Source organism: Moschus berezovskii, chromosome 8 (genome assembly GCF_049115385.1).
Source record: "Moschus berezovskii isolate FMDL1 chromosome 8, NW_MosBer_1.0, whole genome shotgun sequence".
NCBI lineage: Eukaryota > Metazoa > Chordata > Mammalia > Artiodactyla > Moschidae > Moschus > Moschus berezovskii.
In genome coordinates, this window is record NC_142467.1 from 50,246,999 (window position 1) to 50,269,266 (window position 22,268).

Genomic DNA, 22,268 nt, shown 5'->3' on the forward strand with positions numbered 1-22,268 from the left:
TGAACTCTACCCCTCTGGCTGTATGAGTTTTAACCATCAAGAGTGTACATATATTTCAATTAAATGACCATTTTAAGATATTCAGAATTTTGTACATTCATCAATAAGCAATACAAATATGCCTCAGTTAGACTCTAAAGTTCAGAGTAAACAAGACATTTTTGTGTCAATAAAGTGTGTAAAATATCACCTAATCAACTAAATCAACCAAACCTGTGAGCAAGAAAGCAGATTCCTTTGGCTTTGGTTTCAGGCTTGATTCCTTTAAATACCAGCAATCAAAAAATCTTAACATGAAAGTACAGGCAGATATCAAATCAAGCAGACAAGGTAAGATTTAAATTCTCGTGTATCTTCAATATTTTTACAAATGGCTTTCAAAAGTAGAATCTCATTTGTTCGAGTAGGTAGGAGAAAAACAAACCAGAACACAATTCAAGAATCTGCTAATTTAATAAAGTTCTAGAATTGTTTATATCTACATTTTGGACAGAAATGGGAGGTAAAGGTCAAAGCCTGTTATTCTGTTCTTTTAAGAGATTTTCGAAATTCTTTGGACGCTTCTTTTTTCATTCCCCCACGGTAGGGTTTGCTAAATTATAAAGTCATTTGAACATGTGCTCATTACTCTGTCACATGGCATTAGGTATTTACCATGATCTAGATTCAAACTTGGCTCCGGTGAGGTACAAGACCGGGTTGAAAACAAATGACAACCAAGATACTTTGATTTTACTATTCTTATTTGTCTAAGACTGTAGAGACAGAGCAAATATTTGCTACAAACAATAAACAAAAGAGACACAAATACAAACAGCAGTTAACATTTCTGCAATTTAAGACTTAAGTTCTAAAAGGATGTCAAAACTCTAAGGACACTATTACATTTAATCGTGATGTCAATTACCTCAAAGAGAGAAATCTAGCTCCTGAGAAACTGCTTTGTTTTAATGATAGAAAGGCATTTTTCATGTAAACTGATGGGCAAAGCTCTATCAAAATAAAACCAACACTTGAAGTTTATGGAGCCAACAAGAAAAATGTTTAAGTCTCCCACTTTAGTAGATGCATTATACATACGGTTTGTTTCTCATAAACATAGTTTAGAATGTAGGAATGGGTTAAAAATGATTTTGCACTTTTGTAGTTTTTATCTTGTTTGTTTAAAATGGTGTGCTAAATGTTTCTGTCTCATATAAATCAGTCTCCTAATCCTAAGTTTGGAATCTGTTTTTTTCCCTCACCCATAAAAGTCCAGATACAGAACTATAAGCTTTCAATGTTGGACATACTTTTCTAAAGGAATATTTCTGTACCACAGCTAGTGACCAGATATGATAAATAGTACATTCCCAGAACCTGGGCTGTATGAATGTGATGCTTCTAAATCCTTTTACACAATAGTTTTAGGTGGCCCAAAGAGCGAAGAGTGGTCACTCTCATCAGTATTTATTATACAGCAACAGGGTGCATAGCAGTAAGCATTAGCTTTGTTTTCACTAAAACATTTACAATTATTGATGTTCTTTTGGAAGCATTATGTAACTTCGGTGCATTTTTCTCCTTTGGTCACAATAGCTTTTTTCTTACAGAGTAAAAATGAATAGCAGCTTCTCAAATATGAGAAAGACTGTCAATTCCCAGCTGACTCTTGCTAAACAGGGGAAGGAAAGAAAAATTCACTAAATAAACAAATTCTTAAGGGAAGTTGTCAATCATTCCTTTTTTGCAGTCTGTCCAGAACAGTTTGCCTTAAGGTCACTTTAAAGGCTACGTGAAATTGCTAAGTCAGCACTGTGCCTTTTCTCGGGCAAACTTGTCACTCACTGGCAATCAGACATAGCGGTTTAGAACAGATTCCATGGGAAACACACTATATGAAAGTTAAAACAGAGCTTATGGCAGAGAAATACTCAGAAACAAGGACAGACAGGAATCACAGAAGAGACAGGGAGGATTCTCACTATGTTGACTGGCATGAAGAGCTCTTTTCTCACCTACTTACCCTAAACAAAAAGGCTGACTAAAAACATCAAATGTATCACACCAAGAGCGTTCCTTATAATGTGGGACTGGCTGGTAGGGTTTTACAAACCTGCTCTGCCACCAGACTCCTGATAAGACTGTGCCAGAGAGGAACGATACTTTCCTGTAAAAAGCCAGAGATCCGACTGCCATCTAGAGAGCAAAGACAGGGGATAGAGAAGCTCAAGTGAGAACAAGCTTGTCTAGTTACTACCCTGCACTCCAGAAGCCTCTTGACTTGCTGTTACAAGAGAAGACATACACTCTTTCCCTACTTCCTTTCTTCTCTCTCCAAAGAGCCATGCCAACAGGCTCCAGCACCTCTTATGCATGTGCCAGCTTTACCCCTTTACCTCATGGAGAAGCAAGAGTCCAGATGTGTATCTCCTAACACAGAATGGTAATTAAGTTTGGGGGCTACTTTACAGTTCAACAGATATTTATTTAATTCCAAGAATATCTCATATTTGCGAGAAAACTTAAAACCACATTTTCTTTTTCTGATTCTGCCTAACTAAAAGCTCTGCTGCATTTGTGTATCTACAAAGGCCATCAACTTCAAAAAGAATTCTGCCTAGCCAAAAGGTTAAAATTTCTAGTGTGCAACAATTTCCAGTTCCACAATATAAAATGCTGCACAGTTGAAATTTTAACCTGTTGGCTAGATGGGATTCCTCCTTCCATCTACCTTCTCAATCACTGGAAAAACTTGGACCATTGGGAACATATCTCTCTTTTTGATTCTGAGAGTCTTCTGCAAAAGTCATTGCTTCATATACACTGTAAAAGAGAAGGCTTTCTTCATCCTTTTTGCAGTACTCTCCCCGGGCCAGGGAGTCCCTCACAGAGGGATTGCACTGAGCCAGCAGAACCTGGATGCCAATAGCTTCATAATCTCTGCGAACTTCTTTCAGTGTATGGATCCCTGCTGTATCTAAAAACTGTATTGCACTACAGTCAATCACTATTGTATGAAACTCTAAGGGATCATGGGAAAGTTGCACTGAAACTTCGTCCTGGATTCCACTGAGTGTTACTGTTTCCCTTTTGATCTTATTCTTTGCTGCCTTCCTCTGAGCTGCTTTTACTAAGACTGGATTGAGAGTTTTTTTGTATAAGGCAGATTTAAAATATTCTTTGTTTACATAGTAGAGAGGGGCCACAAAGCGGAAAATCTTGATGCCTGACTTGGCCTGAAGGTTCTTGTAGGCAGACATGGACTCAAAGACTTCAGAATCTTCCACCAGGCCAAGCAATGAAGTCCTTGGCTTCTGAGTGCGGAGGATGACACAAAACATAGAAAAACAAACCCCAGTAAGCAGGCCTATTTCAGTACTGATCAGTGCAGAGGACAGCATAGTAACAAACCAGATAACTGTGTCCATTCTGCTAATCCTCCACATCTGGGGCAGATCCTTAAATTTACATAGGGCTCCCCGGAGATTTATGATAGTGATCACACCAAGGACACTTTTCTGCAGGGAGAAGAACAAAGGAGCTATGACCAAGAGGACCAACAAAAGAACCAGAGCTGTCACCACACCAGAAACCTGAGTTTGACAGCCTGTGGATTCCTTCACCAGTGTCTTTGCAAGAGCTGCACTAGTAGTGAAGCAGTGGAAGAAGGAAGGGATGATATTGCAAAAGCCAATAGCGTACATTTCCTGATTAGCTCTGACTGTGTAGCCATGTTTCTTGGCAAACATCTCAGAAAGTGATACAGTGATAGCAAACCCAATGATAGCAATAGCTATTGCATCTACAGCCACTCTAGGAATTAGGTTCCAGTCAGGTGCTTTGGGTGGCATAAACCCAGTGGGAATATTCCCAGCAATACTGGTGCTGTATTTCTCATTCAGTTTTCCAAAATGAGAGGCTAATGTGGCTGCCACAATAACAAAGAGTTCAGCAGGAATTGGTGCCTTAAGCTTGGACTTGAAGCGCTCATTGAGTTCTTTGGTTGGCAAAAGAACCAAAAGGCACAAAAAGCTGGTGATGAGATCACAGATATTGGTCTTATGGATGTTTCTGAAGACATGTATCCAAGTAGTGATGAGTGATCCCACTCCACCACTCCGAGGAAGGCTGAGTCCAAGGAGGTACTTGACTTGAGATGTAAGAATAGTGAAGGAGGCACCAGTGACAAATCCACTCAGCAAGGCATTGGAGAGGTAGACTGAAACAAAGCCCACTTGAAAGAAGCCCATCGCTACCTGGAAGAAAGGATATACAAGTGTTAAATATAAATGGAAAAGACCTTATAAATCCTATACTGCCCCAGCATTTCTTTGTGTGGAGACACTACCAGAGCACCACAGAATGTCAGAGCTAGAAACAAAAACACAATAATTTATCAATCCTCTCATTTTACAAAGAGAGGGCTCATTTTACTGACACTCAGACGCCTGAACAAATTGCCCAAGGTCACAGTGTTACTAACTAGCCCAGACAAGAAGTCAGGATTCCTGCTTTCGTGTTCAATGTTTCTTAAACTTGAATAAGGTTCAGATTGTTTTGAAAAAGTTCCCCAAGGATCTATGAGAAATCATAAAGATGCAAACTGGAAAAATTATAACTTAAAAAACATTTATTTTTCTTTAAATCACATACCACTGCTGTACAAGTAAAGTTTTAACTGATAAAACAAAAAACTAGATTCACATCAAAATGGAATCACACTTTAAAAATTATTATAGAACTCTCATTAATCTAACTTCAAACTGAGAAACGATTTTCAGCCAGTGTACATGTGCTTATGCCATACTGCCTCCCATGTTAATTCTACATCCTCAAAGATACACTATTTTATTTCTTTTTCTTCTTCCCAATTAATTCTTCCTCAAAATTCTATTGTACGCTTTCTCATTCTTGGTGAGGCATACTGATGAAAAAGCAAAAATGAACTCTGAGGACACAACTCTCCTGTTCACCGGCCTCTTCTCCCTCCCCTCCTACCCATGCACCTAATAGAGTGAGCTACTCTTCTGCATCCCATATTGGTTCTAAATGTCTCTAACAGAGAAGAGGGTTAATGCTGGCACTGACTCCTGAATGCGAAAAGGTACAGGCATGATGATAATGGCAGATCAGTGGATTCTGTGGAGACCCAAGAACTGCATTTCTAATCCATCTCCTGGCTGATAGTATGAAATAGAGGTCCCCAACTTGTTTCCTCCCCAACAGTCCAAGAAAACTACAAACTTTAGTAAGAGTCACTGACTAGAGCAGCAATTCTAAAAGAAAGGGAGAAGTCACCTACAGTTTAAAAAACTTGCACTCTTCCTCTCCCAACCCCCGGTCAGCCTCTTGTCTGTTAGTGCTGACTCTGCCAATAACCAACCACAAGTAACTTCAAGCAAATCTGATAGTTCTTGATATATAAAATTAAGACGTTTAACTGGGTGGTCTGAGGTCCCTTTCTGGTCTAAATTTGTACAACCAAATAATTAAATTCTGGCTGACTGACATTCACTAGTTAAAAGGCTACCTAAAGTTGAGAAAATAGAAGCAGCCTTATCTTACTTGTGGAGTCAAACCAGGGTTTAAATTTTGGCACTACCTCTTCCATATCCTGTGCACTCAGGAAATGATAGCTTTAATTATTATGATTGCTAAGATCCCTGACAGAACTGAGACTTCACATATAGTGATTTCTTTTGCCAGAAAGAATCACTTATTTCATCATTTCTTACCTGATAAACTCCAGCCACAAAGGTTACAGTGCTGCCAACTATAATTGCATAGCAACTTCTGTTACATGTCCTGTCTGACATCTGGTTTACTAATGAGCTCTCATTTGAAGCAGCATGGACAGTGTCATAGCCAGCTATGTATAGTTCTCTGTCAACTACTTCACCAATCATAAGGCACAGTATTCCAAAAATGCCCACAGAGATGTGGCGGGAGGTACCCAAAATGAAATAAATGAGGCTGGCAAAGAAAGATGTGTACAGACCATAGATAGGCTCTTGGCCAGCCAAGAGAGAATAAGCAATGGACTGGGGCACCAATAAGATGCCCACAATCAAGCCAGACATCACATCTCCTAAAATGTTTTTCTTCAGATCATATTTTGGGAGCCACTGCAAAACAGGAAGGAAACCAAATATGGTATTTTTGGCTTTGGTTGAACTGCACTGGCAACTCTTCTCTAGTTTTTTGATAACAAACTTCTTGAAGTTATCATCTGATTTCTCTTGAGGCTCCAAATGGATCCTAGGGTGTCTAAAAAGATCACTGGTCTCAAACTGCCGGAAGCCATTACGTGATTCCTCTTCATGCTCCAGATGGATCCCAGATGGAGCTCTGTACTGGTCATTTCCTTTAACTGAGTCCCTGGGTGAAAGGTCATTTTGCTCTTCATTTTTCAAAGACATTTCTGGAGATCGATGTTTCAGCCTCCTATCCCAGAGAAAACAACAGGGTTAACTTATTATGTAATTCTCAGTACTCACATATTTTAACAGTCCTACTTGTCATGCATGAGAGTTAAGAGGAGTTCAATTTGGGGGTAGGTATCTTTCATTCACTTTCCTTAGTTGAGCCTCATTTGTCTTGACCCAGGGAAAAAAGAATCAGACTGTAAACAACCAAGTTAAAGCAAACAATTTACAGAGTACAGGGCTTCCCCAAAGTATAAACTATCAAGGATTCTTCTCCACCTCTGCTGGCACCTTATGCAGTTTTTTTCCTTTAGAAACAGTATCAGAGTAGCCTGTCTCCTCCTTTCTACCGGCTACTAACCATTTTTCTTTCTTTATTCTGAAGAATTCTGTAAAAGAAGTTCTGTTCTCAAACCTTGACATCTACCTTACCTGCAAAAGTCCCTGAAACAAAGAAGATGACTGATTTTTTTTTTTAAGAGGTGGGGTCCTTTTAAAATAACCTACTAGCTGTTGAAAATAAACAGAAAGGAAATGTGAGTGACAGAGTAAAGTTAAATGTTTGGGGAAATTAAAAAAAAAAAAAAAAAAGGACAGGATGCCTTTGGATCTTTGAACAACATATTCTAGTTTAGTAGAAAAGACGAGAGATAAGTTGATAAGGGACTGTTGAAGGAAACAAACCACCAGCATGGAGTGGACTGATGGGGCAAGTGTCTGATACGTGCTCTGAAAGGTTTTGGTCTATTCATTCTACTTTGTTTTAGTATAGAGTCACATCTGTCCTGTGTACAGGATCTATACACATGCAAAGACAGATCTGCTTTACTATTCCAAGTACACACTCTGAAACATAAGCTAAATGGAGGAATGATGGTGCCCAACACGTCAACTTGGAGGGCAATCCAGGTGACCCTGCATCTCTGGGTCCTAAAGCACAAAACCAATGCCATACGACCTGCCACTAAGAACTATAGGAAAACAAAGAAGGTAGAAACAAGTAAACAGAGAGGAGGGACAACAACAACAAAAAATAAGTCTTGTAGTAAAAGAGAAGGAACAGGCCTTCAGAGGAACAGAGTGTCAACTGGCAAATACTTCACAAATCAGTGTCTTTGTATTAGCTGTTTGCTTAGCTTACAATGGCCATCCAACTCTTGACTATCAAGATCCTAACCATTTAAAAAAACCAAGTTAAAAATTCTCTCTCTTCTTCAAAGCACTGACCAATCTTCCTCAGCCCAAATGAATCTAATCAACTGGCACTCACACCTGCACTACAGTACTAACCACACTCTTACATTAAGGAAGAGTTTCCCCAGCTCCTGGGGGAAAAGATATCTTGTTCATCTTTGTAATCATCAACAATGTACAGTAACTGTGAGACAGCAGGCTTACAAAATGTTTGAGTGAAGGAAAGAATAAATGAATAAACAAATTTATGAGTGTGGCCAATAAAAGGTAAAATAATATTAAATAAATGACTCAGGGAGTTTCCCATTTCAGAACTGACAGAAAGATAGACCCTTGTGAGGTTCCATAAGCCTAATATTGCCAAGACGCCATAATCCAGGACCCATGACCCATTCAAGAACATAGTATTTGTAAAAGCAACCCACATTAATTTTGTTTAGGATAAAAGGACTATAGCTGGTCATCCCACTGAACAAGAGTAAAATAACCGTTATATTGATGGTCTTGTTAAATAAACAAGGAAGAAAAGAACAGATTTAGATGACTGCTTACCCTGAGCAAGTCAATCAGATTGATGAAAACACAGAGCAGCTCTTCATTCCTCAATGCAACTGGTCCATAACTTTCTTCTCGCTTTCTACTTTCAGGCCAAGCTTGCTTGAGTGCATTCCTTATGTCATTCTATTTTGGAATAACTCTTAGTGATTTCTGGGTCAAAAGGCTTTTCCAAACCTAAGGTATGCAAAAGAAGCATAAGAAAAACTAATAAAATTCAAATCTTGCCCTATATGACAGCTAGCTGGAATGGAAAACGTAAAAATTAATACAAGAAAGTGTGACAGAGTGATGGAAACTGTAAGGAAGAACTGAGATGAAATACTCAAGGTGAGAAACAGTAACAGAGATAATGAATGCCTCTGACAGGACCATCAGACCTGACAAAGCCAAAGAAAGAATTGGTGAAACTGAAGACAGGTTGATAGAAATTACCCAAACTAAAACAGAGAAAAACAGAATTTAAAAAAAATCAAAAACAATAAGAGAACATTCAAGAGTGGTGGGGTGTATTAAATAATCAAATTTATGCATAATTAGAATCTCAAAAGGGGAAGACATACAGTGGGTAGAAGGAATATTTGAAGACATAATAGTCAAGAATTTTCCAAAATTAATGACAGACACCAAACTACAGATCCAAGAATCTCAGAGGATACTAAGAAGGACAAATATAAAATGAAACCAAACAACACAGCACCACACTCCTACACAGATTGTATTCAAACTGCTGAAAACAAAGATAAAGATAAAATTCTGAAGACAGCCAAAGGAAGGGAAAAAGAAAACACCCATGCTAAATATATAGGAACAAAGATATGAATTATAGCAGACTCCTTTTTGGAAACCATATAAACCACAAGATGGAGTGATACTTTTATCACAGAAACAGAACTGTTAACCCAGAAAAAAAACATTTTTTGAAGGATGAAGAAGAAATAAAAACTTTCTCAGACAAACATGAAGAGAATTTATTGCCAGCAGACCAGCACCACTACTACTCCTATGCACACACACACCAGACAAAAACTCAGGTGTGCACAGTACACAACAAAGAAAGTCTAGGAAATGGAACAAAGGAAAATAAAATTTATTCTTTAAAACTCTTTCATTGCTCTAAAAGATAACTGCCTTAAGCAAAGACAGAAATGCATTTTGTTTCTAGTACATGCAAAATAAAAAGCCTAAGAGTACAAATTACAGTAGGCAGAATTAAGAATTCTAAGATCTTGTACTATATATGAAGTAGTACAATACTATGAAGGAAGATGTATACTGTAAACTCAAGGGTAACCACTAAATTTTTTAAGATATAAATAATAAGCTACTTGTGGAGATAACATAGAATTGTAAAAAATTCTCAATTAACCCAAATGAAAAATGAGATCCAAAACAGATAGAACACATTGAAAATAGCTAGCAAGATGGTAGAATTTAATTCAAACATATAAAAAAATCACATTAAGTGTGAATTGTCTAGACATACCAATTAAACAGATTGCCAGATAAGATTTTAAAAGACCCAATTATATGCTGTCTATAAGAAACCCACTTTAAATATAAAGATACAGATTATAATAAAGCTAAATGACTTACCTAATTTAGTAATTCATGTAGCTTGTAAGTAACTTAGCCAGATAATAAAATCCAGATTTTAAGACTCTAAGAATAGCTCTTTTTTTGAGCATGTTACTATCCATATCACTAATTAGCTTTCTTTAACTTCATTTATCTCTAAACACTTTGAAATTCAGGTACCCTACAGATCCCCGTTTCACCTACCTGCTACCCAAAATGACCTAGCACTGACACCAACAAACTTGTGTCCAGCTCTCCTTTCTCTATATTCCTGACCATGGTCCTTTTCCATCTCCAGCTCTCAAAAACTTACATGGAGATAAAACAGGTATTCACTCACAAGCAGTTCTAGAAGTGGAACTGATTTAGCCATCAGTTTGAATCCAAAAACTACCTATAATCTTTTACTGATCCTAGTCACCCTCCAGAATCCTTCTCAAAACTACTTTTTTTTTTTTTTACCTTTTTTCAGGCCTATTTTAAAACCCCAAAACAAAACTACATTAAAAATTATCTTAAACTAAATTGTAGGTATGACCTCCGTATGAATTAAGCTCCTTAAGAGCAAATTCCATTCTGGTTCATCTCTGTATCCCCTACTGTGTCCAAGTATATGCTTTCCAAAACAGGAATGAAAATATTTGCTAAATAAATAGCTGAAATACAGAAAAGGTAGGATGCAAAGCAGTATTTATTTTCAGGTGGAAATATCTACTTTGGAACACATTTTTCAAGTATCCTTTTTTTTTTGCACAAAAATCCTCTCATTCCCTCAAGCCTTAATTATAGTATTCACCAACTGCTTCATGAAAAGTAAGAAGTTACAGTGTTTATCCCTGAAATATAGTTGATAGCCAGACCCCCATTTTTAAAAGTTGGAATACCTACTATATATTCCATGAAATTTAATAAAATAGGATTCTCCTGTATCATCCAGGATAGTCTCTCCCTTTATCAACACTGATGTTTGAGAGTGAGGGATAAAAAAGGCTCAAGAGGAAAATGCTTGAACCTTTCACATTATCCTGCAGGAACTGGAGAAAAATAACCAACAAAATATTTGAAAAATACATTTACACATTCATATATTAAAGTATAATGGCAGTTCAGGCAACACAGAAAGGACATTTCCGTACTTCCTTCTTTGATCAGGCACATGAAGTTGTGACTCCTTAGTTCTCTTTTCCTGGGGATGAAACAGCAGCACTGGCACTGTCTTCCGTGTGAATTACTGACTGGGAAAGACTGAGGGCAGGAGGAGAAGGTGGCAACAGAGGATGAGATGGCTGGACGGCATCACAGACTCAGTGGACCTGAGTTTGAGCAAACTCCGGGAGACAGTGGAGGACAGGCCAGCCTGGCGCGCTGCAGCCCCGGGGGTCACACAGAGTCAGACACAGCTGAGCGACTGACCAACAACAAAGCGCACTGGACTGAGAGGGAGAGGGACATCCCTTCTGTGTGAGCCTGACAGCATCGGCCAACTTATTTCTGGAATTTTGCAGATATAAGAGAAACAATATCTACTTTTTGGTTAGTAATTATAGCATATTTTAACCAATAGTGTATATAAGACAGTTTTGCAATCTATGAAATTGAAATGCCTTTTTGGAAAGCAATAGTCTTCAGAGATTGGTAAAGTCTCCCTCTGAAGCATAATGGTTCCATATTCATGCTTTGCTCCACTGTACTTTAGACTCTAACTGTATATTCTTTAAGTGTATATTAGACAACTCACTGTTAAATAAACTCGAAGCTGCTAACTACTATGATCAGAGCAGCTAAGCAGGGAAGAAATCTGCAAGAGATCAACAGTTTAGCAAGGCTTCAAGGCAACAATGTACCTACCTGGGCTCTGAAGTCTGAGTCAGAGATGAAAGAATGAAGACTTGGAAAATGGATAAGGGAGAAGAAAACACAAACAGCAATAGTTCTAGGGTTGGAGGGAAAGAATGAGAAATGGGTATGATACGTTTAAAGCACCAGGTGCATACGGAACATCAGTGAGAGAGAAAGCGGCAAAGGCACTGAGGGGCAAAAGTATTGTGGGGCCTCGGTATGCCAGGTAAGAAAGGTAGACTTTCATGTGCAGACAGCGCACAAGCCCTGAAGGTTTTTGAGAAAATCACTTACTGTATCACTCATTTGATAATAATTATCTGTTATCTCATTACATCTTCTGTTATGCTATTTAATTATTTTTCAACTAAGTAGTATTTTACTTTTCTGCCCTTTATGAATAAAAATTAGTTTTAAGATTATTTAAAAACAAAAAAACTAAACCATAAACAGGTAAAACCAAGACAGAGTCTCCATTTACACAGTTCCATCTGATCCTCTAGCTCACTGTCGTCAGGGAAGTTCAGGGAAGATCACAACGTTGTACAGCCCAGGAAGCTAAAAGGATGAGCTAAAGCTTCTGTATCCAGCTCTATCCCATCCACGGGTGGCTGCAACCAGGATGGCTCAGCCCAGGCCACTGATCCAGGCCTCTGCCACAGACTAAGAAGTTCAAATACTATGAGATGAAAATTCAGACCCATCTTTGTTCTGTGGGCCTGCAACCCCTGCTTACTCCACAAATATTCCTAAGTGTCAACAAGCCTTCCAAAGACGGACTGGTTAACTTTCTAAGTGAGCTCCTAGAGATTGAGTACTGGTCTCCCTATGTACTCTAAGCTAACTACTGTGCTAGACACAGTGTATCAGAACCTAGACTACAAATCCAGGGGTCAATTTTGCTTTTGCTTATCCCCCCACATACCCTTCCCCTCCACCCCCTGTCTGCTCTACCTTAAATATATCCATTCTCTCCCCACTGTCCCAAGTATCTGGAATCCAGTCACTTCTTACTTCCCTCCACCATCAGATCTCAACTGGGCTACTCCAACAGCTAATAATATCTAAACCCTGTCCAACTCTCCACCCTCATTTCCTACTGGCCTTCTTGCTGTTACTGGAACATGCCAAATACATGCAAAGTTGATTCCCTTGTTAAGGTCTCTGCACTTGTTCAACTTTTCTGCCTGGAACAAACACACACTCAGATCTTGCAGGCCTTTTCTCATTCTTCAGGCCTCAGCTTATATAACTTTCCATACAATGGCCTTCCTTGACCACGCCAAATAATATTGCCACTCCTCTCAAAAATCCTTATCTGGCTTTATTTTCTTCACAGCACTTTCATAGACTTTTGAAATTATATTATGCATTTATACTTTTAAAAAATATTATTTACAGCCTTTCTCATATCTACTGTATCCCCAGTAAGAACAATGCTTAGCACATAGTAGGAAATCAGTAAATTCATATGAAAATGAATAAGAAACCCAGTTTCTACCCACAATCAGTGAGTTAAGACAGATTTATAAACAGATAAACTACAACACTCTAAGTGCCATAACAGAGAATAAGCTGTAGGCCAATGTGAGGAAGTTGCAAAGTAGGTAAGAAACGAAACGAAACTCAGGCAAGTGGAAGGTCCCAGAAAAATCCAAGACCCATGAAAAAGTCACCTAGATTGCCAGATTTCTGGAGTGAAACTGCAGAAGGTAAGACTGGAGTGCAAGACAAGTCCTTATGTAATCCCAAGAAGCCTGGACTTCGTCCTGTAAGCTATGGTGGACAAAGACATAAACTCCAAGACAGGGCAGGAAAGGAGGTTTGATATTTCAGAGGTGCAACTAGACAAAAGATGGTGCTTGTAGGAAATGGACACATCTAAGATGAATTCAGAGGTGGACCACATAAAAGGATAGTGCATGGGACCATGGGGGAGAGAATGGAAAGATAGGAAGCAACAAAAATGTTGCCTTACATTTCATAAGTTTGAGATTTTAGATATCCAAATGAGGATATCCAGTAAGCAGTTAGGAATGTGCATTTTGGGGACTTCCCTGGTGGTTCAGTGGTTAGGACTCTGGTCTCCCACTACAGGGGTCGTGCATTTGATCCCTGGCCAGGGAACTAAGATCACGCATGCTGCATGGCGTGGCAAAAAAAAAAAAGGAAGCAAGAAAAAAAGAAATTGGGGGTGTCAAGCATAGGAGAGAAGCCAAAACTGAAAAAAATAAATGAGGAGGGGAAGAGAACATAGATCATCAACACATAAACAGAATCTCATTTCTCTCTGAATTCTCATTGTTTCAGTTCAGTTCAGTTCAGTCGCTCAGTCGTGTCGGACTCTCCGCGACCCCATGAATCACAGCACGTCAGGCCTCCCTGTCCATCACCAACTCCCGGAGTTCACTCAAACTCATGTCCACAGAGTCAGTGATGCCATCCAGCCATCTCATTCTCTGTCGTCCCCTTCTCCTCCCGCCCCCCAACCTTTCCCAGCATCAGAGCCTTTTCCAGTGAGTCAACTCGTCGCATGAGGTGGCCAAAGTATTGCAGTTTCAGCTTTAGCATCAGTCCTTCCAATGAACACCCAGGATTGATCTCCTTTAGAATGGACTGGTTGGATCTCATTGTTTGGATGTGCAATAAATGTCTGCTGAAGATACATTTTATCTTTTCAACTAGATTAAAAATTATTCAAGGAGCTACTTTATGCTTTTTGTGAACACAATACCTTGCATAGAACTGGGCACCCAAGAGGCATGTACTAAGTTTTCTGTTGATGGATAGATTGGTTTTTATTTTTAAAAGTTATTTTAACAAAAAAATTTTTTTCAAAAATAATTTTTAACTTTTAAAACTTGATTGTTTCTTTGAAACGTAATTGATGCATTGCATTGGGAATGTAAAATGGTAAAAACACTGCAGAAAACAGTTTGGTAGTTCCTCAGTTACACAGAATTACTATATAACCCAACAATTCCCCTCCTAGGTATATCCCATAAAGAACTAAAAACAGGGACCAAACACCTGTACACAAATGTTCACAACAGTATTAGTCACAATAGTCAAAAGGCAGAAATAACCCAAGTATCTGTCAATAGATGAATGGAAAAAAAACTATGGTCTAGGCCACACAATGAAATATTACTTAGCCTATTAAAAGAAATAAAGTTCAGATACTCTTCATCTACAGCACAGATGAGTGAAAGAAGCCAGACACAAAAGGACAAATATTATATAATTCCACTTATATACTTGATGCTACTGAACATTTAAAATGGTTAATATGGCCAGTGTTATGCTATATATATTTTAATAAACACAAAACCAGGAGCGAGCATAGAATTGCATCTTACACTATACATGAAATGATATAATATCACTTGAAGGCAAACTTTGATAGTTACAGATGCTATAAACTCTAAAGCAACCCCATTAATAACAAAATGTTATGGATAATAAACAATGGAAATAAAATGGAATCACAGAAAATACTAAATAATCCAAAAGAAGACAGAGAAGGGTGGACTTCTCTGGTGGTCCAGCAGTTAAGACTCCATGCATCCAATTCAAGGGATGTGGGTTTAATCCCTGGTCAGGGAATTAATATCCCACATGCCACTGTCGTCACAGGCAAAAAAAAAAAAAAAAATGACAGAGAAGGGGATATAAACAGTTACTATATAAAATAACCTCGATCTAAAGTCTGTGGAAAACTTGAGAAGTCCTAATATTAATGTGAACAAAAAGTCTCTTTTCCTAAGTGGAAAATTCTCAGTTAAACTGGGCTGGAATAGGTGTGGACTGTGTTGTTTGGAAATAATTTTCCAGTAGTCACACAGCTTTCAAGCAGTAAAATCACGATGAGAATCAAGACCGGTCTGATTCAAGCCTACTCTCTGTCTCTGAACAGCTTATTTTGAAACCTTTCATATATTCAGAAAAGTTGAAAGAATGATACATGGAACACTGGTTATTCATAACTCACCCATTTAACAATTCACCAGGTGTTAATGTTTTGCTACATCTGTACTACTTTTGCATTCTTTATACATACCAGTTAGTTTGGTGATTTTTCTCTCAACTATCTGAAAGTTGCAGACACACTTCAGCCTTAAACACTGAATAGAACCAATGTTTTTAACCACCATCCCATGCTGCCTCTTCTTCAAAAGGAGCATTCATTAACAACATGACATCAAATAATTTGGATACACTCTTCAAAAACCTGCAATAACTCTCTACCTCCTTGAATATAGTCAAATAACTTTAGTCATCTCTCTGTGAATAAGCCTGCAGCTGCCTTTCTCTTGCTTCTTTTCATGCACCAGTGTTCCAATCACCAGTCCATGAAAATACTAAGTAGCCTTTGTCCTTTGGGGCCCTTGCTCATGTCATTCCTTAGTCTGGGATGCCTTTCCCTTCTGTCTACATCTGTCTTGGTCCTTTTTCTAATCTTTTAAGTCCCACCTCAAATGCCATAGAAGAAGGGGGCTGAAATTTCACAGGCTATGTTTCTCCAACAAATGGCATGACATTTAGCACTCAAGTCGCTCAAGTTTGTATGTCTCTCAAACACGAGTACCATTTCAGGACAGACACCAAGTCATCCTAGTGTCTACATACCCAGAATCTAATGCAATGCCTCCAACTTGCTATGTATGACTATAGATTTATGTTTATTGAAATGAAGAAACAGGTGAAATTCCAAGTAAATATAGTGAAGACAAAAAAAAAAAATTCCTGGACTTCCCTGGTGGCACAGTGGATAAGAATTTGCCTGCTAATGCAAGGAAGATGGGTTTGATCCCTGGTCTGGGAAGATTCCACATACAGAGGGAAAAGTAAGCCCATGTGCCTAGAGCCTGTGCTCCGCAAGAAGAGAAGCCACTGCAATGAGCAGCCTCTGCTTACCGCAACTAAAGAAAGCCAGTGCAAAGCAACCAAGATCCAAAGCAGCCAAAAATTAAAAAAAATAAATAACTTAAAAAAAAACCCTCCTAGGGCTTCCCTGGTGGCTGGCTCAGTGGTAAAGATTTTTGTCTGGGCTTGATGTGGGCTTGATCCCTGATCCATGAAGATCCCACATGCCTCCAGGAAACTAAGCCTGTGCGCCCCAAGTATTAAGCCTGTGCTTTAGAGTCTGTGCTCCTTAATAAGAGAAATCACTGCAATGAGAAGCCCAAGCACCACAACTAAAGAAAAGCCCCTGCTCGCCACAACTAGAGAAAAGCCCGAGCAGCAGTGAAGACCCAGAACAGCCAAACTTGAATAAATAAATAATTTTTTAAAATTCCCTACTTTTCAGTTATCACAAATGATTAACAATGTCCATTAATGTCTGTGATGCAAAAAGAACCACCATCACAAGGCTTACATCAGTAGTATAAGCACTATGATATATTGTTTCTCTTATAAAGCCCAGTATAAGACAAAATAATAAAATACCCAAGAGAAAAATAACTTACTGTAAAACCATGGTAAAATAATTAAACAGTTCCTTGCACAGCACTACACTGCTTTCAAAAAATTTTCACCTAAATAAGAAAAAAAATTTTAATAAAAATTTAGTAAGATTTCAATAACACTTGCCTCCTCAGTAAATCTGAAAATAGAGTACGAATTCCTATTCTCCAGTATGAGAAAAATCAAAGTTTAGTCACTTGTTCAACTGGTACAACCAGATTCTCAATCCTCATTTTCCAATTTCCAAGTTTAGCTCTCTTCTAAAATACCACATGGCCCCCAAATTTGTTTCCTTGCTAAGAGGTCTTAGGAGCTAGTTCAAAGCAGTAATTTTGTGGCCAAGTACTCAACTCATTTCTGAGTCTATTATTAATTTTAATAATTACTGCAGTTTGCAGCTGTATCCCCTGTACCTTGAAACATGTACAGCACCTAATAAGAGCTTAACACGTATTTGTTAAGCAAATGGATGAATAACAGTTTAAGAGCTATGTTGGTGAAGAAAAGGGAATTACTCCTCCCCCTCCACCCTCATACACCATAACCAAGTTTGTGTCAAGAAATTAGTTTAGCAAGCATCTATCTGACAGTTCTCAAAAGGACCCTTCCGTTCCGTTCCGTTCAGTCGCTCAGTCGTGTCCGACTCTTTGCGACCCCATGGACTGTAGCCTACCAGGCTTCTCCGTCCACGGGATTCTCCAGGCAAGAATACTGGAGTGGGTTACCATTTCCTTCTCCAGGGGATCTTCCCGACCCAGGGATCGAACCCGGGTCTCCCGCATTGGAGGCAGATGCTTTAACCTCTGAGCCACCAGGGAAGCCCCAAAAGGACCCTTAGTGAATCTAATTTCAGTTCAGTTCAGTTCAGTCGCTCAGTCGTGTCCGACTCTCCGCGACCCCATGAATCACAGCACGCCAGGCCTCCCTGTCCATCACCAACTCCCGGAGTACACTCAAACTCATGTCCACAGAATCTAATTTAGATCTTGTCAAATCCCAATACATCATCTATAGATCTTCCTCCAGGAGGCAGCAAATTATGTTACAATGACACCCAACATGGAGATCTGTTAAGATGGCAGAGTCTCAGACAAACCCAGGGATGAGATTCAAGACAGCCCCTTGGGTGATTCTGAGCCAGTAAGTAGACTGTTGGCCATATCTCAAGAATCACTAGGTAAGTTCTGAAGTCAGAAATAACTAATCAGATCCCAGACACACTGTTCAACATCTGTATGGCACCAAGTGAAAAACTTCATTTTACTCAGCATTAATTTCTCACCTGTAAAATGGAGATAATATTACCTAACTTGCAGCGTTGTTTTAAAAGGAAGCCAAGTAAAGTACCTAGCACAGTGCCGAGCACATAGCATTTGCTTAAAAAATGACTAGTCTTCATCCTTTGAGATTACTGAAGAGAAAAAAAAAAAAAAGGACTTATTTCTGCCAACAGCTTTGGCTCTCCATTTCTCATTCACTCAACTTTTGAAGACAAGAACTTCTGCTTAACCCAATGATTTCACATACAGCCCTAGGAATGAGGAAAAAAGGTTCTAGAATGAGTGCCAGAAAGGAGCTTCTAAATCACCGTGGCCCAACAATCTGCGCAAAGAAGGGGCCCAGTCTAATAGCCTAGGAGTCTGGAAGAGCTGGGTACAAGTCCTAGCTCTGCAAATGACTTGCTGTGTGATTTTCAGCAAGGCTCTGTCCCTTTCGGTGTCCTTTCCGTGTCTCCATCTCACCAGCGACAGGATTTCAACTTCAGTCTATGAGTCTCAAAGAAGTAGAGGTCTGATCTGTACTGAACCCGGTGTGTAGTTTTTAAAACCAAGATAATCAAGTCCTCTCTCCTGCCCAAAGCTCAGTTTACCCATCTAAAGTGGTGAAGGTGGCCCTCATCTTCTTGGTCCTGCTCCCAGATATCTGGGTTCCGGATGGCACAACGAGGACTCCGGCGTAGAGCCACACCTTTACCTACAAGCCGAGGACCACCCGGCGCCTTAGATGGGCTGAAGGACGAACAGACCTCAAGCGCAGGAGCTGGGTCGGGTTCACTGGGTGGGGATGTGGGGCTTCGACGCTGGCCCTGCCTCCGCCCCTGCCGACAGAGGAAATAACCCCGAGGCACGTCCACCGCTCACGGCCCAGCCACGACTGCCCGCAGCGACCGTTGGCGAGGGCTTCCTCCCACCACACGTGGGACACCGGCGAAGACGATTCCAAGAGGAGCCCGCTGACCGCGCGGAAGCCAGAGCTGCTCACTCTCCCCGGGCTCGAGTCCCTCCCCTCGCCTCACCTCTCGAGTCTCGGCCGTACGGTGCGACCCGGCTCCAAGGCGCGTCCTCCGCCGTGGCGGGACTGAGGCGGTAGCGAGGCGCGAGCGGAGGTAGCCCACTCCCGGGCCGGCCTCCCTTTAATCTGCCAGTCCGCTTGCCCGCCCATCGCCCGGCCCCAGGAGGAGGTGTGGCCCGGCCGGGCAGGACAGAGGCAAGCGGTGAGCCGGCACCCGCCAGGAGGTGCGGAAGGCGACTATAGAGCGAACATTCAGCATGCGCAGTCACGTGGACTGCGAGCGAGCGATGCGGCTATCAGCCAATGACGCGGTCAGAACCGGCAAGAGTACCGCCCCCAAACCGCTTTCCTCCTCGCGATTGGCTGTCCTGTACAGAAGAAACTACGCGTTCCTGATTGTAAAGGAGATTTCGTCTGTTGCAAGTGAGTAGGTCACGGGTCGCCTGTTTTAACTTTGGGGATAATGCGAGGACTCCTTATTGGGCGAGACATAGAAATGCCCTAAGGAGAGCTTAAACTGTTCTTCCTTTATGAGGGGTATCGTTTTCATCTTCGATTTTTTGGCACCCCCCCCCTTTTATTGATAGAGGAAAAAAAGTGCTAGTCGCTCAGTGTCGTCTCCGACTCTGCGACCCCATGGACAATATAGCCCTCCAGGCCCTTCTGTCCTGGGATTTCCCAGGCAAGAATAATGGAGTGGGTTGCCATTTCCTTCTTCAGGGGAGCTTCCCGATTCAGGGATTGAACCCAGGCCTCTCACATTGCGGAAAGATTCTTTACCGTCTGAGCCACCAGGGAAGCCCATTGATAGAGAAATGGAGACCCTAAATGGGAAAAGGTCTGCTACAAAGTAAGAGGGCCTCTTGCCACAGTTTAACTTACTCTCCACCGAAGGTACCAATACCCAAAGATTCTTTTAAAGACGTAAATAAGTATATAAAAATAAATATGAAATGTAATTTCAGTCCTCATTTAAAATCCTCCGTGGCTTTCCTTGACATTCATCGATAATGTCAAATTTCTCCCTCTCCCCCCAAAATCCTGAATGTTCTGGGCCCTGGCCCCTTCCTTCTATCGTCCCAACTCTCCTTCCTTCAGCCCTCTCCACTCATCCTAGGCTCCTTTGACGAGCTTGTTCTCTTTCTCGACCTAGACACTGACTGGTTCCAGTACCTGGTTTCACTTATTTCTCCAGTGTCAACCTAAAGACCTGCCTCGCCCTTTCCTTGGCGTCTGTCCTGCTAGTCACTTTCTAGCATGTAGTCTTCATTTAATTATGTGCCACAAACTAGGCACTATCCAATATAGAGTATATGTTCATTTGTTCATTTTCCATCTTGTATTGCCTGTAGGGGGGTTCACAGATGATGATTACATAGAATGATAGGATAGATGGGAGTGAAAGAAAACCAGTGAAGGAAACAAAATGGTTAACTTCCTTTTCTTCCCTTTCAAGAACACATTCAAGGAAGTCCCTTTCTTATCCTGAGATGAGCCTCAGGTTTCTCTCACCCACCAGATTCAGAACTTCCAGAGTCACAAACCATATCAGGATCAGAACACCTGGGTTCTGCTCCTGGTGCAATCCCTTAGCAATGAGGACAAACTGCATAATCTCACCTTTCCAAGGGTAATTAATGGCCCCACACTCAAGAGTCCTGGAAAGGGTCAAGTAAGACAATGGGTGTTAATGTATTTAACACCCTTATAAGTTGCAAACCAAACAGAAGACAACAGTTAACAATTTCTGGTTATTTATTTCTGGGTGCACAAAACTTCACATTTATTATCTTATTTATTAGGCCTCATAGAAGATTTTGTGGAGAAGGAAATTGCAACCCACTCCAGTATTCTTGCCTAGAGAATCCTGTGGACAGAGGAGCCTGGTGGGCTGTCTATGGGGTACACAGAGTCGGACACGACTGAAGCGACTTAGCAGCAGCAGCAGAAGCTTTTGAGGGGGTGTTATGTTATGATTCTCCCTTTATCGGTGAAGAAATGAGACTCAGAGATGTTAGGTGACTTGTCCACAGTCCCACAGTTATTAATAAATGACAACAGCATGATTTCAACCTAATTATGCTGCTGCTGCTAAGTCACTTCAGGTGTGTCCAACTATGTGTGACCCCATAGACGGAAGCCCACCAGGCTCCCCCATCCCCGGGATTCTCCAGGCAAGAACACTGGAGTGTGTTGCCATTTCCTTCTCCAATATGTGAAAGTGAAAAGTGAAAGTGAAGTCGCTGAGTTGTGTCCTACCCTTAGCGACTCCACGGACTGTAGCCTACCAGGCTCCTCCATCCATGGGATTTTCCAGGCAAGAGTACTGGAGTGGCTTGCCATTGCCTTCTCCACAACCTAAATATAGCTGCCTGCAAAGCCCACTCTTAACCACTACACTCACTGTGTTAGTCAAATGTAAGACTATCCCCATCCTTGGTGTAATAGATACCACTAAAGACCGGTTTAATATAATAATGGCTATCATTTTCTCTCTTATTCCATATGTTCTCATCAACTTTTGTTGTTTTTGAGTTGCTAAGTCGTGTCCCATGCACTATATAGCCCACCAGGCTCCTCTGTCCATGGGATTTCTCAGGAAAGAATATTGGAGCAGGTTGCCATTTCCTTCTCCAGGGCATCTTCCCTACCCAGGGATAGAACCTGTGTCTCCTGCATTGGCAGGCAGATTCTTTATCACTGAGACACCATGGAAGCCCCTCATCTACTTTGCAGATGAAGAAATTGCAGCTTGGTATATTGTTACTTAACAGAGCCACTCAACTGACAAGTAGTGGATTCTGAAGTGGGACAGGGAGGGGTTTTCTTTGTTATAGCTGTCTCTCTCCCAAGCCTCTCATTGGTGCCTCTCACCCCCCTAATTCAGCATCCAGGCTGCTATTTAATGTTGTGGTCCCCTCACCTACCCACATA

General features: G+C 40.6%; 1 protein-coding gene across 3 annotated transcripts in view; it reads right to left on the reverse strand.

The window, feature by feature from the left end:
• Positions 1-1,797: 1,797 nt before the first annotated feature.
• Positions 1,798-22,268, reverse strand: part of SLC26A2 (solute carrier family 26 member 2) — a 75,239-nt gene continuing 54,768 nt past the window's right edge. Inside the window, exons 1-4 of one of the 3 annotated variants that reach the window (XM_055431502.2) lie at positions 19,339-19,474; positions 8,154-8,333; positions 5,718-6,426; positions 1,798-4,238 (exon numbers count right to left, since the gene is read on the reverse strand). In XM_055431502.2, the coding sequence (XP_055287477.2) occupies positions 2,718-4,238; positions 5,718-6,401 (2,205 nt within the window). In that variant the 5' untranslated portion in view covers positions 6,402-6,426; positions 8,154-8,333; positions 19,339-19,474 and the 3' untranslated portion in view covers positions 1,798-2,717. Of the gene's footprint in view, positions 4,239-5,717; positions 6,427-8,153; positions 8,334-19,338; positions 19,583-22,268 lie in introns of those variants that run through there. The other 2 variants (XM_055431501.2, XM_055431500.2) reach the window with 2 other exon arrangements.